At 54.4% G+C, this 18727-nt stretch overlaps 1 protein-coding gene across 1 annotated transcript; it reads right to left on the minus strand.

Annotated features, from left to right (window-relative positions):
• Positions 1–754: 754 nt before the first annotated feature.
• On the minus strand, positions 755–18640 carry TYRO3 (TYRO3 protein tyrosine kinase). The gene is made up of 19 exons (XM_032624602.1): positions 18475–18640; positions 16555–16738; positions 16230–16330; positions 15285–15455; positions 13754–13840; positions 12858–12973; positions 9940–10117; positions 9088–9233; positions 8420–8564; positions 7895–8024; positions 7713–7813; positions 7329–7424; positions 6912–6992; positions 6408–6500; positions 5859–5980; positions 5344–5453; positions 4998–5157; positions 4664–4800; positions 755–2252 (listed from the first exon to the last, which is right to left on the minus strand). The coding sequence occupies exons 1-19, from the start codon at positions 18623–18625 to the stop codon at positions 1862–1864; spliced, it is 2700 nt and encodes an 899-aa protein (XP_032480493.1). The 5' UTR covers positions 18626–18640; the 3' UTR covers positions 755–1861.
• Between the last annotated feature and the right edge of the window lie 87 nt (positions 18641–18727).

The following is an 18727-nucleotide window of genomic DNA, read 5'->3' on the forward strand; positions in this document are numbered from 1 at the left end:
CAGATGGAAATACTTGAAAGCAAACTTCATGCTCTTATTTCAAATCCTCAAGAGGCTCAACATTCTCCTTGCCCACTTATTCCCAGTTTCCTGGCTCCAGGTAACATTGTGAAGGTGAGAGCTGTCTCCACCACACCCAATAGAGTCTGATAGAGGGTTAGGTGGCAGCCAAAGCAGTCTCTTTGTCTTTGTTCCAAGATAAAGAACTTTTTCAAAACACGTGCATTTTCAAAAGGTCAATGGTGGTAGGATTACAGGTATTTGGCATTTTTAAAATGACTTTCTGCGTTTTCCTAATCATCTATGACTATGTATTATTTTTACTATAAGATTCTTTGGGACCTTGTGTAATTACAAAAGCACTTTGTGCTCAATGAAGAAAACTTAGAAAACACAAAGGAAAAAAAGTTCCCTTAATCACATCAGGTAAAGATAACAGCTGTGGGGCTTCCCTGGTGGCGCAGTGGTTGAGAGTCGGCCTGCCGATGCAGGCGACGAAGGTTCGTGCCCCGGTCCGGGAGGATCCCGCATGCCACGGAGCGGCTGGGCCCATGAGCCATGACCGCTGAGCCTGCGCGTCCGGAGCCTGTGTTCCACGACGGGAGAGGCCACAGCAGTGAGAGGCCCGCGTAAGGCAAAAAAAAAAGATAACAGCTGTGAACATTCTGGCATATGTCTTTCCAAACTTTTCTCTATGCAGAGATGCTTCATTTTTGTGATCTGGGAAAAAAGTAAACATTTAAGAGACAAAGTCTTGGGTCTTTAGTCTTCAATTTATTTCTGTTTTTAAACAGCATCTAATGGCTTGGGAAAGTCCCTAACAGCAAGGGCCTGCCCCATGCACTCCCAGAGGCTCCCCCAACCATGGCTGGGGTCCAGGATCCAGTAACTCCCCGTCAGCCACACCAGCCATCAAGCCTACTTTCTCTCCATCTCTGGAGACTTGGGACAGAAGAGGGTCTCCAGTTAGAGGGAAAGATGGCACTAAAGGACACTGCGTGGAAGGATTGGGCTCAGACACAGCTGCCTTTGTTAGTCTTAGGATATTTGGGGATTTGGTAGCATGCTCAGACAGACTGCGGGAGGGCTCAAAGAGGGGCTCCTGGTCTCCTCTCTGGCCTCACTCATTCCTGGGCAAGCCTTACAGCACCCCTTCCTCTTGCCGGGCTCAGTGCATTGCCTTTAGAAGCTGGGCAAATGGTAGCTTGTGTAATTCAGCATGCCTTGCTGTGACCTGGTCAGCTGCACTTTACTCCTGGCCTAGACAGGGTGGGTAACCAGGAAGGTGACGAAGATTCAGCCCTGAGGGTCCCACCGCCTCCCGCTACAGGGTTTGGGACCTGACTGTACCAACCCCTTACCAATTCTCACCTAAAGGGGAATAATACAAGGGCATCTCTTTGGGAGGAGGGGCAAACCTGGGCATTTAAACCCCAAGCACAGGCACAGATGGGCCCCCAGGCCAGAGACGCCTCAATGCATGCACTAAAGCAGCAGGGGCAGCTCAGCTGGGAGGGTAGGGGCCCACAAGGTTGGATCTACCCTCGCCCAACTCTCCGCACCCATGGTAACCATGGAAACATAACCACCCCCTCTGCCAGCTGCCTGGGTTTAGACAACAAGGCCTGGCCCACCTCCACCCAGCCAAGGCCTGAACTGATGCCAGGCCGGCCACAGAGTGGTTGCAGGAAGCACTGGGATTGGGTGATTTGGTCAGTCCAGCCTTCCAGCACAGCTTGGGAGGACTACCACAGGAGCCTCCACGCCTTGCTGCCTGGGCTGGGGTCAGGCAGGGCTTAGTCAGCCAGCACAGTGGCCAGCAGAGCCAGCCGCATGGCCCCAGATGCCCTCTGCCTGTGGGCTAACAGCTACTGTGGGGTAGTAGCCCTTGCTGCAGCAGCAGCAGCCTCTGGGACTCATTGACGGGGCTGTGTGGCTGCTGCTCCTCCTGCCCAGGCCGCTCAGCCAGCCCCCGGGGGCTGAGGATGTACCGACAGTCACTGGGGGTGCCCCCCACGGCCCCCAGGCCACTGCCATCCCCAGCCCCGCTGCTGGCCGGGTCCCCGCCAGGCAGCTCCAGGTTGCCTCCCTCGGCAGACTCCTGGGCTCCCTCAAGGTTGATATACAAGGGGTCCTGGCTGGCGGATAGCACAGACAGGCGGCCCAGGACATTCTCCAGCTCCATTCGCAGACATGTGAAGCTCGGGCGCTGCTTGGGGTCGGCGCTCCAGCACTGGTACATGAGCTCATACCTGGGGCAGAGAGAAGGGTGAGGGGACGTAGTGAGGAGCCAGAGAAAGGGGAAGGAGGGTCCTTCTCTCAAAAGCAGAGGCCCTTTAATCATATGAAATGAGGATTTAGAAAAATGTGATTGAGGGAGTTCTCTGGTGGCCTAGTGGTTAAGATTCTGGGCTTTCACTGCTGTGGCCCCGGTTCAATCCCTGGTCAGGGAATTGAGATCCCACAATCTGAGCAGTGCAGCCAAAAATTAAAAAAAAAATTAAAAAAGAAAGAAAAAGAAAATAAAATGTAATTGAACACTCTAATGTATAGGGCTTACTATGTATCTGGCACTCTTCTAAGCATTTTACATTTATTATTAATTCTCCCAATACTGTGAAATAAGTGATCCCTATTTTACCAACGTTCAAACTGAGGCACAGAGAGGTTAAGAACCTTGACTAAGGTCACACAGGTAGAAAGTGATGAAGCTAGGTGGGTCGGGTCCAGAGTCCCTCTTACGCTATTTTGGGAAGGGGTAGTAGGAGTGTTTTTGTCTTGTGGAACACAGCCTGGAGTCAGGGTTATTTTACGGGGGTGATTTGGGAATCCACCCTTTGTCCTAAATCCTCACCTGTTCAGGGGGTCTTAAATCCTCATTGTTCATGAGGATTCTCACCTTCGAGAATCTGAGAAAAGCTTCCAGCCCTTTTCCCCTAGTAGGGACACTTTTTACGTACAATTTCAGGAGCTTTGCAGATTCCCTGAGGTCATATCCCTGTTCCCAGGGAATGCCTCATGCTGAGAAAAAATAAGTAAGTAAATAAATAACAGGAAAGGGTCGAGACCAGATCTAGTCATAGCAAATGCCTGACTTTCTTGCCTGTGCCCACGATAAAAGCCCCAAACACTCCTCCGACTCCAGCCCTCCTAACAGAGGCCTCCAACGATGGGGGGAATCATGCCAGACACTGAATAGGTCGTGGGAATGGTCCAGGCCACGGGTATGTGGCCAGGCTGGAATACACTGTCAAGGCCATGCCAGGAGCCAACTGGCGCCTGTCCACCAGGCTGCCTGGTGGGAGGCCAGCGCCTGCCCACCCTCTATTGACAACACTAACTCCAGCCCCAGATGACACTAAGCCAGGGCCTGGTCCCCACTGCCCAGCAGAACCTCTGTGGCTCCAGAGGCCCAGGCAGGCTACAGCCACCGGGAGACCTGACCTTTCTGCCCCTGACATGCCCGAGCTCTGCTGAGACGTAGGGCCTGGTTCATGTACTCAAACTGCCCTCTCTCCCACAGTCCAACCTCAGGGCACTTCAAACCCACCGTCCTAGAGAAAGAGGACCCTACCATTCAGGCTGAGCCTTCCTCTGCCTGTCTCCATTCTTGAACCTCTGGAGGTCCAACCCCAGAGCAGGAAATAGGTTTGTGGACTCCTTCCCTCACTAGGACTTGTACTAGTGAAAAGGTCCTCCGGAGGCCCAGGGAAACTCTGGCTTGCATGGGGTGGTAGAATAATACTAGAATAGACAAATCATAGTTGGGTTCATGGTTAATAGGCACATTCTAAAATCACACAGATCTAGATTCAAGTCCCAACTCATTCACTTAATCGCTGTGTGACCTGGGTCATGTTACTTAACCTCTTTAATCCTAGTTCCTCATCTACAAAATGGGAATAATAATAGTCTTCTCCTCATACGGTTAGAGGAGGATTACCTGAAAGAATGCCTGTAAAGAACCCAGCTAATGTTAGTGATACTGTCTTCTAGTCACAAGGGGCTCATGACTCTCCCCCGTGCAGTGAGTGTATCACCACCCTGCCCCACTCCCAAGGGCTCCGGGCTTCCAGAAAGGAGAGGAGGCAGTACCCTTCTCCCAGGATCTCAGTTTGTTATCTTAGGTCTCTCCACTCCCTCAGAGAGGAGGCCAAGACAAGAAAGGAACCCAACCTCCCGCCCCCAGCGCCCCCTCCCTGTCAAGCAAGGAATGTGATGGAGCAGCAGTTTTTTTCCTGCCCCTGTGCAGCACTCCCTGAGGGGGAGGGAGAGCTCAGCCTTAGGGAAGGAGTGGGGGTGGGGAAGAGGTGACAGGGAAACCTGCTCTGTTGCTCAACCCTGCACCTTCTGCCCTTAGGTGGGATTCCTGGTTCTCCCTGGAAACTGGAGAAAACAGAGTGATAGGAAAAGGCTGGAGCAAGAAACATGGGATGGTAAAGGGAGAGAGAAAGAAAACAGGAGCAGTAGATGAAGAGGGAGTTTGGGGTAGAGGTCAGACTTCCCTCTAATGACGAGGACATGTCCACAAAAAAAAAAAGAAAAAAAATTAAAGTTTAGTTGCGGATCGGAGCTCCCAGTGGGCCAGCAGCTGTTGCGGCGGCCATGAGCTGAAACCCCAAATACCTGTTTCCTCCCAGAATCCCCTTCCTGGGGCACTCACACGTCCTCCATACACTCCGGAGGCTGTTTCAGGCGGTTCCCGCCGATGAGGTAGTTGTAAATCTCAGCGTTCTCAATGCCAGCATACGGCGTCTGCCCACGAGTCATGATCTCCCACATGGTCACCCCGAAGGCCCACTGGGACAGAATCGAGGTTGGAGGGGAGATGTCACTAGGCTTCCTGAGCCAGGCAGAGTCCCGAGGCAAGCATATCTTGGGGCTCCGGGGCCTCATAATGGGGCAGCCAAAGCCCAGAGAGCAGTGCTAAAGGTCCACCCACGCACTAGTCCGCACTACTGTGTTACCGTCAAGTCTCACTCTGCCGCCCTGCTCACCACGTCACTGTGCACAGTATACAAGTTGTCAGCCAGGCTCTCCAGGGCCAGCCACTTGACGGGCAGTTTGGAGGCACAGCCCTGACGATAATAGTCCCCACTATAGATCTTCCGGGAGAGTCCAAAGTCGGCCACGCACACCGTCATGTCTTCCGCCAGCCTGTGAGGAGTGTCGGAGGATGGGGTCAGCCTTCTGCCAGGCTGGCAGCCTAAATCCAGAGCATCTTTGTTCTCAAGCCGTCCCCTCACGTAGCAGATACTGTCCCAGGTGGGAGCTGACCATTAGCTAGCTCTTCCTGGCACTGCTTCCTGCCTCCCAACCCCGAGCCCTCCAGAATTCACATACATGCAGTTCCGAGCAGCCAGGTCTCGGTGGATAAAGTTCCGGGAGCTCAGGTACTCCATGCCACAGGCAATGTCCACCATGAACCGAACCAGGGTCTGCAGGGGCAGGTTCTGGTGGGCAGACAGGGTGAGCTCAGGCTAGACCCAGCCAGGGCAGTATGAATGGGATTCCCTGGCCAGAAAGCCTAAAGACTGTCCTCAGAATCACTGAAAGGAAGGGGATGAAGGGGCTTCCCAGTGCAAGGAAGCCTTGGCAAATCTGAGGGACAGCACCCAAAAGTCAAGACTCCCCCAGTCTGGGGCTCCACGGGACTCTTCTCTCAGGAAGGGGCCTTGCCCAGCCTAAATTCCCAGCAGGGATTTGTGAAGGAGAAGGAAGCCTGTTAACAAAAATGTCAAACTTGGAGCCCACCTTCTCCCAACCAACTCAGTTGGCCCTACCTCCACCAAGCCAACCTCTCTCCCAGGGTCTTTGTCCCTTTCCAACTCCTGGCTGCTCCCACCCCAGGCACTCACAAAGGGGTTCTCCCCAATCCGGGAGGCGAGCAGGAAGGCGTGCAGGTCCCCGTGCTTCATGAAAGGCAGGATGACCATGGGGGTGGGGAGACGGCCTTTGGCCCTGCTCCGGAGGCTCACCCCTGGGGACAAGGGAGAGTCAGTGGGGCACATAAAGGTCAAGGGACAGTTCAGGCATCTGTATGAGACCCCACCTGCTGGGTTCTACCTCTAGCCCTGGTTCTGCTACCTCTTTCCTCATTAAGTTCCACACTGGCCTGGTGACTACCCAGGAGGGACTCTGGCTGCCCCCCCAGTCTCTGGAGCATCTTCTCTGTCCCCTCTTCCTCCTCCTCTGTTTATATGAGCAGCCTTCATGGAACAGGGTCTGCAAACTGAACTCCTTACCTAGAGCCTGATCAGATTTCAGCCAGGCCGCTCCTTGCTCTTTTGGTGTCTGCTTACTCACCAGGCGAAGTCCGAACTTCTCTCCCACAGACTGCCCTCGCACCTCGGGGGAGCGTAGTTTTAGCCCTATTTTACATTTACCTCCCCCAAGAAGGGGCTCACCAACAAGCTTGGCCACGTGTGGGTGGTCAAACTCCTTCATGCAAGCCGCTTCCCTGAGGAACTCTTCAATGTCGCTTGAGGCAATTATGTCAGCTGGGAGGAAAGGAGGGAGGGAGTGAGGGAAATGTGCCCCCAGTGGGCCCAGGAAACAGTCCGGCCATGAGCAGGAGAAACTCCCACGGGCTGGTGCTATCCAACAATTTCTCCACTCGCTCATGCCTTCCCTTTGGTTTGGAGAGTCAAACGGCTCAACCAACCACAGCTTTAATCACCCCGAGTGAAACCAGAGGACAGTCACTGCTGACAGCAGGGGACAAAGGCTGGGGCACCAATGAGTGTGGGTTTATGCCTGTGAATTATTGACATGGTACAGACAGCATCCCACTTAGTGCTAACTTGTCTTGCAAAGTCTAGGGGCCTAGCAGAGCCTGCTTCAGGATCAGCCACCCCTTTCACCCTCCCAAGTGACGTCCTCACTCCACTCTAGTACTATTCTCCACTCACCTTTCAGCATCTTTACAGCCACTTTCACAAAGGAGCCATCCTCCTGCTTCAACTGGGCCTCCCTCACTGAACCAAACTCTCCTAGGAACCGATCCAAATGATGGTAAGTCCCCTTGGCCTCCTGTCCCCAACCCAGAGCCCTCCCAGGGGACCCCTCATAGGGACACAAAATCATTAGACTCTGGAGCCACTGAAAGAGGCTCCCTCGTTCATAGCAAAGTATGCTGGGCTGGGTGTGATGACACCTCATCCCTCCTCGTTCACAGCCTCCATTCCCCCAAACATCCCAAACCCAGGAGTCTACAAGCATATGCTGTTCATAGGAGCTGACCTAAATCCACACCCTCAGAGTGACGGGAGCAACCAAACACACCGGGACATGGCAACTCATGCCAATCCCTGCACAGCCTCACACACCTTTGCCCAACATCCGGCCCAGGGTGAACTGCTGCTCTGGGATGAGTACATCCTCCAGTTTGTCCTTCAGCTCATCACTGATGCCCAAGCTGTCCACTGTGGGGAGGCGGGTGGTGAGAAAGGGGAGGGACCTCTCTGGTTCCAGATCCAAAACCCAAGCCTGCCTCCTGTACCCCAGACTCCACCCTCAAAGCAGAGATGAGCTTAGGTGAGCTCTCCCACAGCTGGGCCGGCGATTTCCATGAGGATGGGTCTGTGTCTTTTCCACGGTGTGCTTAGGACTCATCAAGGTTCAGACCTATTGGTCAAATTAATAAGAGGAATGCAGATAGGGGTCCAAGATAACCCACTTTTTCCTCCTATGGCTCCCCACCACTCACTCACGTGTGGCCTCGATGCGCTCGGGCCTTTCCCGATTGAAGGATCGTGCTGCCCGGAAATGAACTGCCGGCTCCCCCCGGGCCATGACACTGTCAAAGGCTTGCCTAAAGGGAAACCCAGGACTTGGAGTCAGCTCCAAGGTCTTCAGTTACCACCTGCCTCTCCCTCTGTGCCCCCCCCCTTACCCAAACCGTGTCTCCTTCCGTGTCTTTCGAAGCAGGATGAGGGCCAGGGCAGCAGCCGTCACCAGGGCTGTCAGCACACCCAGGACCACAGGCACCCAGGATGTGCGGCTGTGGGGAGCACCCTGCCGGCCTGTGGGAGACAGGGGCAGGAAGCAGCACGAGCTAGCCTGATTCCAAGGAGGCCCTTTAGAATTTTCCAGTGATGGCCATCTGGCCTGGTCAAGAGGCTCCTCTCACTCGTTAAGGGTCCAGAGTGGAAAGAGGCTCCAAAGGAAGAGCCAAGGGTTCCTACTCTGTCAGTGACAGACGCTGACTGTTGGGACCTACAGCACGACCAGGGATTTCTATGCTAGCTGGAGGGCAGGGGGAGGGGAATGAGATACAACCCTGGCCTCAAGTGCTTGACTCTGAGTCTTTGGGCCTCTTAAGAGGGGAGGCACTGCCAGCCTCCTCCCATCAGTGTAGGTTGCCCTTGAAAGCCTCCATCCCCTGCCCCCTTCCCCTTACAGGTCTTGCAGGTCTTACCTGCATGGTCATGAGAAGAGACCACCAGCGGCTGACTCCAGGGCCCACAGCCAACTGCACTGGAGACACACACACGCACAATCAGGTCCTTCTGGGGATCCCAGCCCGTCAGGTTGGCCCTGGTCCCCTCCACTATCAGCTCACCCTGCAGCCAGGAAAAACCCCCATCGTACACTGAGCCTGAGTAAAAGGCCTCCAGCTGGGGCCTGAAGTCAGAAAAAGGTCTCGCTAGGAACGTGGGAGGTTAGGGACACTGTGGGTTCGGGGGCTGCAGGAACACAACCTGCTGGGAGTCATCACATTCCTGCCGCAGGCTGCAGAGGCCTCTCCTGAACACAAACAAGGCTCAGTCCGAGAATGCAGATGTGGGGGATGGGTGGGAACTGGGGGGTGGGGGAGGATAAGAAGGCTTTATCTGTGTCCTCCCCCAGTTTGTGCAGGAATGCGCTTCCTGCTTTCTTTTCAAAGTGGACACTGGAGGCAATCTTAACAGGAGACATAATCCAATGAAGAGTGCAGCTTGCAGGGGAGGGTGGGAGGGGTAGACTCCCCCGGATGGTAACAGGCCCACCAAGGCCCCCAGGCTCACCAAGGACAGCCATTCTGAAGCTCAGAAGGCCTCAGAGCCCTGAGGGCCGACTCTAGTAGTAAGCAGAAGCTTTCCTTACCTGGGTTCCGTTGTCTTGAACCCAGGACAGTTTATAGGGTCCCAGAGGGCCTTCTAAAGGACCTTCAGGGATCACTTCTTCCCACTCCAGGATGAGGCCTGAGTCTGTGCGGATGGCATGGAGGTTCTGGGGAGCAGTGGCTGGGGCTGTTCCCAAAAAAAGAAGGTTGCTAAGAGCCCTGCCCTACCCACCACCGCTATCCCATGCAGGTCCTTGGAACCAACTCCAAAGAACCAAATAGCTCAGAGAACGACACGTGGGGGAAGAGTCTGCTTCCCAGGTCTGACTGCTCTCACCCATCGTTCTGGGGAGTACGGGTGGGTAATGGCAGGACCCGTACCATCCCAGTTAGGCAGGGTATTGCTCTTCATCACCTTGGTTACTGCCTCAGCAACATCCTTCACTCTCCTCTCACAACCCTGCCAGCCTCCTTGCAATTGCTAGGAACTCCAAGCAAGTTTGTGCCATAGGGTCATTGTACTTTGTGCCCTCTTTCTGCAGTGATTTCCCCCAAATATGGCTCTTTCCTTATCATTCAGACCTCAGATCTCTGTATGGGGGTACTCCTGGAGCACCCTGGGGCACTCTTCACCACCATATTACCTGATCTTTCCCACTTTGCTTGTCTGCCCCACCCACTAGAACTAGAGCTGAATGGGAGGGGGACTGGATTTATCTCCAGGTAGCAACAGGCCCTCAGTAAAGTGTTTGCTGACTGATGCATGATACTCCCTCTCAGGTAGCCCTCTCTCAATCAACGCCATTCAGAACTGGAGCCAACACTACCCCTACTACCTCAGCCCCCAGCCCCATTCATCCATGCCCAGGTACTCTGCTCTGTAAGTCCCTTACCTAGACCCTTTGTCCGAAAGGGCACCCAGTCAGCATATGGAGAAGGCCCCAAGGCATTGGCACAGCGAACCCTGAGGCTATAGTTGGTGGCAGGTGCCAGGTCCCGGAGCAGACAGGTAAAAGGTGGCACAGGGACCACAACAGCCAGGACCTCCCAGCCTCCTGGGGCCTGAGTCACCTACAGAAAAACAGAAAATTAATTATGTGGAACTTCTCTGGTGGCGCAGTGGTTAAGAATCTGCCTGCCAATGCAGGGGACGTGGGTTCGATCCCTGGTCCCAGAAGATCTCACATGTCGCAGAGCAACTAAGCCCATGAGCCACAACTACTGAGCCCACGTGCCACAACTACTGAGCCCACATGCCCTAGAGACCATGCTCCACAACAAGAGAAGCCACCACAATAAGAAGCCTGCGCACCGCAACGAACAGTAGCCCCCGCTCACCACAACTGGAGAAAGCCCGCGTGCAGCAACGAAGACCCAACGCCGTCAAAAATAAATAAATAAAATTTATTTTCAAAAAAGAAAATTAGGGCTTCCCTGGTGGCACAGTGGTTAAGAATCCGCCTGCCAATGCAGGGGACATGGGTTCAAGTCCTGCTCCAGGAAGATCCCACGCGCCACGGAGCAGCTAAGCCCATGAGCCACAACTACTGAGCCTGTGCTCTAGGGCCTGCGTGCCACACTACTGAGCCCGTGTGCCACAACTACTGAAGCCCACGCACCTAGAGCCCATGCTCCGCAACAAGACAAGCCACCGCAATGAGAAGCCCGTGCACCACAACAAAGAGTAGCCCCCGCTCGCCACAACTAGAGAAAACCCCCGCACAGCAACGAAGACCCAATGCAGCCAAAAATAAATAAATAATTTTTTAAAAAAATAAAGGAAATTAATGATGTAAGGCAGGGAGGTTTCTTAGGCATGTGAGATGAGATGGAAGATGGGACAGGTAGGGGGATGGTTGGGGGACTTGAGTTAATGCCTCTTCAAGTCTATCAGCAGAATAGCCAAGACTTGGAAACAACCTAAATGTCCACTGACAGATGAATGGATAAAAAAGATGTGGTACATATATACACAATGGAGTATTACTCAGCCATAAAAAAGAATGAGATAATGCCATTTGCAGCAACATGGATGGACCTAGAGATTATCATACTAAACGAAGTAAGTCAGGAAGAGAAAGACAAATACCATATGATATCATTTATATATGGAATCTAAAATATGACACAAATGAACGTACCTACGAAACAGAAACAGATTCACAGACAGAGAACAGACTTGTGGTTGCCAAGGGGGAGAGCGGAGGAGGAGGGAACGATTGGGAGTTTGGGATTAGCAGATGCAAACTTGTATTATATAGGATGGATAAACAGCAAAATCCTACTGTATAGCACAGAGAACTATATTCAGCATCCTGTGATAAATCATAATGGAAAAGAATATGAAAAAATATATATAACTGAGTCACTTTGCTATACAGCAGAAATTAACACAACATTGTAAATCAACTATACTTCAATTAAAAAAGTCTATCAGCAGACACTTGCAACCCACCCCTTCCCACCCGCCACCACACCAGGTTCCATGTCTCCATGTCTTTGCAAACGCTGTTCCCTTTGCTGAGAATAACCTTCCTAGCAAAGTCCAACTCATCCTTTAAGATTCAAGGCAAATACCACTCCCTCTGTGAAAGTCTTTCTCAAATACTCGAGAAAATCCATGCCCCTTTCTGTTAGAGTGGATACCACTCTTTGTAACTGTTTACATGCCAATGCAAACTCTCAGAGCAAAGTAATTGGGAGCCTATGGGCACCATGAACCAGGCCTGCTCCTTACATTTTGGGGACCCAGGGCAAGAGTACAAATGGAGATCCAGTGTACCATATGACTAAATATTTAAACGTTAAAAATCAGCGAAAAGACTATTAAGTAAAATATTTTCTATCTTAATGTATTGACAAACAAAGCTACAAAACAACCTGGAAGATCGGGTTTACATTTATAATTCTCCAAATCCTTGGAGTCCCAAGCCAGAATGTGGTGGCACAAGAAGAGCCAGTCTCCAGCCAAAGGTCTGCAACATGAGGGACATCACGTGCATGGCTGTGGACAGTGCTGCCTGCATACCCACTCCCCCTCAAATGGCTGCCCTTTGAGCTTAGAGGTGCACATACCTTAGCATGATCCATCCTTGGGAGGATGGACCAGGGAGAGGCCCATATAGGCCCCAGAAGCAGACTCAAATTAAGGGGAGAGGGGTGTGTCCTGGTGAGCTGGATGGGAGTGTTCCCTTGGCCCTATGGATTTCCCTGCCCAGGGGCAAGGGGTGCAACCAAAGGAGGGCCAGAGTGGGATCCTCTAAAGGGTGGAGCCGAGAGCAGGGACCTTTGTTGCCCAAGAGAACTGCCTAGAACCATGTCAAAGGTGCTCATTAAATACCTTTTGAGTGAACAGACAGAAATGAACAAGCCTGAATTGCCTCATTTTTAGTATCATCTTACCCAGCTTTCCCACTGTCTGGGGCCTAGGACCTCTTCTGGTCCCCCTGTTCTCTTTGGCATGGGTCAGAGGTTGGGGCACAAGAATGCAGGTATCAGATAAGTCAAAGGTTTGGGTTTTCACCCACATAAGAAAAACTCTTCCAGGTATCCCCAATCTGCTCTAGTCATCTGTTTTCCAGCCTGAAGAATGCACAGGTTGAGCCGATCTGCCGTCACTTGATTGCTAGAGCACCCTATGATAAGGGGCAGTGGCCAGGGCTCTTCCTGGTAAGGGAATGTCACCTGAATAGAGCTGGAGACCAAGCCCCATGGGCAAGACTAGGTAAATGTGATACCACTGTCAACAAAGTGCCACCGAGGCAGCCAGAAGGAGCACAGCCAGGAGAGCCTGTCTGCCCTCTCAGCCTACCTGGACCGTACAGGATTGGAGCAGGGCTTGGCCATCGGCACCTGGCGTCCAGGCCACACTAGCATTGCTGCTGGAGAGCTTCGTCACTGTGATGTTGAAGGGGGCTGCAGGCAGTGCTGTGGATGGGGACTTAGAGTCAGTGCTCAGGGAGGATAGAAAAAGAGGGAGAAAGCATGGGAGTCGAGCCTTGAGTTCCTCCCTAGGGTTCCCCCCCAAAAAAACTTAAGATGGCTACTCAGCACTCCCAGGACCACAGTAATATACAAGTCAAGCAACTGGCAGCAAACAGCTGCTCATAACCTGAGAGAGTGCCTAGGCTGTGAAGAGAGGTTACTGCTCCCTGAATCGGGGGCCCTGTCTGACCAAGAAATAGGGTAAGATAATGTGTGTCTGGCGGCGGGGGGCGGGGGGGAGCATGGCACCTCGGCCTTGGGAGATACCAGGGAGAGGCAGCTGACCCTGCGGCCACAGCCCATTCCTGCACACACCGGCTCTCTTCCCCTTTCCACTCTGCCTGCTGTGCACAGCAGCCCTTTGGGTCTCCTCTATCATCCTGCTAAGCTGTTATCCCCACCCCCATTCCCTCGACAGGGGCTGGCAGAAGCAAGATTGGGCCTGAGCCTTGACCATCTCCTGCTGGCTCCCTCCCTCCTTCCCTCCCAAGGACTCTGCTTCGTGATGGGAAATCTACTGTGACGTCAGGTTTCTATTCTCATCTCAGCCATGGCAGGGTCTCAGGTGCTCCCACTAGGAATGGAGCCATGCCAATTAACCCCTCATCCGTCAGATCCCAGCAGGACCCAGGCGAGCTGGAACAGCAAACAATTCTAACTTCACCCACAGCCTGCTGAGAACGTCCCTGCCTTACCACCCCTCACCTCCCAGGGGCCTCCTACCTTGAAGACGAACAGTGGCTGGGCGAGAAGAGGCCAGGCCTTTTACGTTGTGAGCTTCACAGGAGAACACAGTGCTCTGGGTCACCCCTGGGGCCAGAAAACCTCAGTAAGCACCGCCCCCCAGCATCAAGTCCCACTCAGTCTGGGATTGGGGATAGTCAGGCTCTGGGTCTGAATATCCTACAATATCCAGCCAAAGGAAAGGTTCCACAGTGTGGGCCTGGATAAAAATCCCAGGGCTGGGGCTCTGTTTTCTCATCTCCCAAATGGGAGAATTGTGAGAACCAACTGATGCAACATATATAAAGTGCACGGCACACAGTAAAGCACTTGAGAAATGTTATACTGCCCCTCCCACCACAATCCCATCTCCCGCGGACAGTACAAAGCTGCCTCCCTTTTCTGGTCACTCCTTTATTGCACATTCCAGGGCCCTTCTCTATTTGCTCTGTGCCATATCATTGTTCTCTTTGCAGAGTCGCTGCCTTTCAATAGTTCTCTGCTCCTTATGCGTGTGTCTTGTCTCCCCAGTTATACTAATTCCTGGGGGGCTGGACCGATGGCTTCTATTTCCTTTGTACTCCCTTGATCTCCCGTGGTGCCTAGCACCATGTGCTGTGTGGAGTGGGAGTTCAGTGAGTGCTTATTCTCAAGCTGGCTACCTGACGGTCCCAACCATGCACATCTGGAGAGAACTGAATCCAACCTCCCTTCTCATCTGCTCCAACCCAGCGCCTCCTGAACAGGATCAGATCCTGCAGTCCACCTCCTTTGAAGATGCGTATTCCTAAGGGACTTGGTAGATCAGAGTCCGTCCTTCCCACCTTACAGTACATGAGACTAAGTTCAGACTCCCATCTTTTTCGGCCAGTTCAAGCCTTGACCAGAAACATTAACTTTGTTTCACAGATTAGCAAGTCTCACAAGTGTGTAAGGTATGTGCCTGAGGATCCTGGGGTCCAGGTGGGTGGGCAGGCGTGGCTGCTTCTGGTGTAACTGTGTGGAGGTGTGGACAGATACAGTTGTTTGGGAAAGGTTTGGAGATTTCTGGAAAAGGCCATTAGAAGAGGAGGCCCCCGTATCTTTGTGCTGGCTTCCCCCTCCCCCTTTTCCTTCCCCCTGCCATTCCCCACTCCGCAGCCTGAGACTCTTTACTTCTAGGCAAGTCTGCCAGACGCTCCTCTTAGCTCTGCATGGGCTGGTTCCTGGCTTCTTCCCTTGGGAGGGGTGGGGGGGGATGGGTGCCCCTGGTCCCACACATTAACCTTCCAGGGCCAGCTGTGCACGGCCTAGACTGCTGTGAACGCAGGAAAGAGGCTCCAGCATCTCCTTAGGCACACGCAGCAGGATCACCACCAATCAGCCCACCAGGCCAGCCTAGCACACCTGACTAATGAGCTTAGTAACGGTGGGTGCAGCTCACGTACCCAGGCACTCTGGACACTCACGACCGCAGGCTCAGTGATTTAAGCAGATTTGAACTCTGCCAGCCTCACCACCCCTGCTCAAAGCCCCTCCTGAGGCTGCTCACCTGTTACATTTAAAACGGAAGGAGAGGGAGCAGGTCCCCCAACCTTCGTGCCTCCTCTCCACCAGACAATGGTAACAGGTTCTGGGGGACCCACGGCCTCACAAAACAGTTGGAAAGGGGCATTGGGTGGCACTGCCAGATCTTTTGGCTCCACAGTGAAAAATGGCACACCTAGGGGGAAAAAGGCGGGTGGGGAGTGAGCCTTGCCACCTCTCAGCTTCCGACTGCCCAAGCCACAAGTCTGCTACCATCTGAAGCCCTCTATGCGGAAGGTCCCACGGGCCCTTATGATTGGGTCAACTGCAGAACAGGCATCTAGCTTGAGGAGGGAAGCTTCTCTTCTTTGGCCCCCTCAGGGATATCCTTTATGCTGTACCCTTGGGCCTGACAGATTCTCCCTTTTCAGACCTGCTCTAACAGCCTTTCTCAAAGCAAGGGAAGAGGCAGAGGGTGGGGAGCTGGGGGAGGGGCAGTAAGGGAGGGGGAGTGGGCGGGAGCTTTAGCAGAGTTCTGCTGGCAGGCCCCAGATCCCGTTCAGAGCCCTTTGTTACTTTCTTAGTCACTTTGTTTTCCGGGGTTGCACAGCTTTGAGCTCCTGCAGCTGTGGATCCTTCCTCCCCTCCCCCATCCCTCCCCCTCCTGGCCTGGCCACTTGGCAGAACAGGGTCCAGCCCCAGATGGGTGCTTGAGGCTTGTTTGTCAGACAACTGAAACTTGACCGCACCCCATTGATTATGGGTCTTAGTTGCCCCTTTGGCTCTCAAATACCCAGACTCCAGTGGGTATGGTCTTCCATGGCTGCACCAGGCCTGGAGTCTGGTGCAGTCAGGTCCCAGAGGGCAGTGGGGCAGCCCAGCTTCCACTCAGATTTCTTGGGCATAGGGTGGTCACTAGCAGACAGCATCTGCTCCAGGCCAACACGCCCACGTGGCTCTGCCTCCTCACCTTCTACTGTGAGCCACACTGGCTGGGAGGTCTCGGTTTCGCCCCCATCCTCCACCTGGCACCAGTACCGGCCCGCATCAGAGCGCTCCACTGACTTCAGGCTGTGGAAACAGGACACCAGGTCTCCCAGGGTCAAGGAGGGCAGCTCTGCTGGGCAGATTCAATGGGTTCAGCCTGCCCCCACTTCTGGAAGTCTCCGCAGGTTGCCGAATAAAAAAACCACAGACCTCTGGGCATCAGCATTGCCCCCAGCTCCCAAACCCCATGGAAAGAGCACAACGTGTCCCCAGGCTGGCATCCCACACCTTCCCCCACAGTCCTGCACCTGAGGAAGCCAATCCAGTGCTGCTCACTGACTGGGATGTACACCTGATCCACGCTCTGGACCACAGCCCCGTCCTTCACCCACTGTATCTCAGGCTCCTCCATCCCCTCCACGCTGCAGTTGAGCTTCACCGGCTGCCCCTGAGACACTGTCAGCTTCACTGGGGCTCCCAAGAGCTTCAGGCCTGAGAGGTGGGAAGGAGAATGTGTCATTCTGCTTGAGAGGAACCCTGTCTCTAGAAATATCCCCCATCCTATTCCAAAACCTAGGTTCTGTGTCAGGGGGCTCACTCTCAGACAATGGCCAAGGAAGCAGAGGCAGGACAGTGTGGGAGGGAAGGTAGCCTGGACCCGGGCTGGGGGAAGGAGCATGACAAGCTCTCCAGGCACCATTTCTGCCACTGCCAAGTTCCTCCCAGCTGTAAGGAAGTGACTTCTTCCCCGTACCTCCCTGCTGGGCAATGTTAAGTCAGGCCCAACCACCAAAAGGAAAGCAAGCCAGGCTGCAACAGTGGAGCGCTTTCATACACCTGGGGTAGGTACTGCCCTGGGAATCACTGCTGCACCCAGTCAGTGCAACAGGCAGCCAGCTCTCTACCCAAGGTGTCAGCCTAGGCCCTGCACTGCTGCTGGCATCCCCCTGCACCCTACCCTAGCAAATGTAAGGAGACTGAGGAAGGGAAGGAGGGGGTGCTCCCCTGAAGTGGAGAACATATGGCTGCAAAACCACGTCAGAAAACACATGGCAGCCTTCCTGGCAGCCAGCCGCTCTATTAATACCTGAATGGGTGCAGGGGCAGGCGCTAGGAAGGTAGGAGGTAGAAGGGAGGGGAGGGGCCCTGAACAGGTGCCCGAAACCCCTGAGCTACTCTCACACCAACAGGGGCACTACCCTCTGAACACATACACACACACACACACACCCTCAGAGAGCGGCAGGTGAACTATCAACATAGCTGAAATCCAGTTCTGCTTCTTCCTGCCCTTTGCTGTGTGACGCAAGGCAAATCCTGAGCGCTCTGATCCTAAGATACATACACCCTTCTGCTTGTAAATACTTGTCACTCTTTCCCTTCCCTTTCCTTCCCTGAGATGCTGATAAGGCAGGGAGTGCTGTCTGAAAAGAAGGTGCCTGCTGGGTGGCTGCTGCTCTGCCCTGTGTCTCTTCCTACTCCCTTCACCCTCTCAGGACCAGCCACAGCGCAAGGAGGGGTAGCCTAACACCCCATACATGCCCAGCAGTCCCAGGGGTGTGTAGTGTGAACTTGGGGATCCCGGTGCTGCAAGAAGCACTCCTGCCATTGGCAAATGCCTCATGGCTATGTGGGAACACAAGGCTGAGCAAAGACCAGCAACCCTGCCCCAGACCATCCTCTCCAACACGCCCAGTTTCAGGAAGCTCGGAGAAGGCACCGCGAATAGAGTACGCCCAGGTGTTTTCTGTGACTGGGCACTCTCGAAGCCCCTGTACCTACATGATGTAGGGGTGCCGGTGGGTGCTCAGTCCCAGCCCCTGTGGCTTCAGGGTGGGACCTTCGTTTGTGTGGGGCGGGTAGATGTGGTCCCCAGGACTGGGAGGGGAGAGCAAACAGCTAGGAGCGTCGAGGCGGGAAACGCCAATCCCAAACACCCCCCGCTGACCACTCGGCCCGAAGCCCCGCTCCTTTCTTTACAACCCCGCCAGATGAGCCCGGACGCGAGAAAGTTGGGGGGTGGGGGCCGCGACCCGAGATCCCGCGGCGAACGCACCGCTGAGCCCCCTCCCCCCTCCCGAGCCTCGGCCTTCCAGCTTGGAGCCCCCTGCCCAATTCTCCGGCCCGCCCAGGCCCGGGGCTCGCTCGGCTGCCGTCCCCGGGCTCCGACCCCGACCGCGCCCTTCCGCAGCCCCCCGCTTTCCGCCGCCCCCCGGGCCAGCCCCTACCTGCGGCCGCGGGCTCGGGGAGCAGCAGAGCGGTTAGACCCGCCAGCAGCAGCAGCAGCGGCGACGGTGGCGGCGGCGGCGGCGGCGGCAGCGGCAGCGGCAGCGGCAGCGGCGGGAGCCCCGACCGCCCCATGCTCCGCCTCAGCGCCATCGGCAGCGACCCCGCACCATGCCGGGCCCGGCCCGCGAGCGACCAGGGAGGAGGGAGTGGAGGAGGAGGAGGGAGTGGAGGAGAAGGAGGGAGAAGGAGGAG

This window comes from Phocoena sinus, chromosome 2, assembly GCF_008692025.1.
Source record: "Phocoena sinus isolate mPhoSin1 chromosome 2, mPhoSin1.pri, whole genome shotgun sequence".
NCBI classification, from domain to species: domain Eukaryota; kingdom Metazoa; phylum Chordata; class Mammalia; order Artiodactyla; family Phocoenidae; genus Phocoena; species Phocoena sinus.

Excerpts from the sequence above, each read along its gene's own strand:
- TYRO3 (XM_032624602.1), bottom strand. The coding sequence starts at position 18,625 with ATGGCGCTGAGGCGGAGCATGGGGCGGTCGGGGCTCCCGCCGCTGCCG. Across the intron at positions 10,118-12,857 it reads TCCAATCCTGTACGGTCCAG|GTGACTCAGGCCCCAGGAGG; the intron begins GTAGGCTGAGAG and ends GTTTTTCTGTAG. Across the intron at positions 4,801-4,997 it reads ATACTGTGCACAGTGACGTG|TGGGCCTTCGGGGTGACCAT; the intron begins GTGAGCAGGGCG and ends ATTCTGTCCCAG.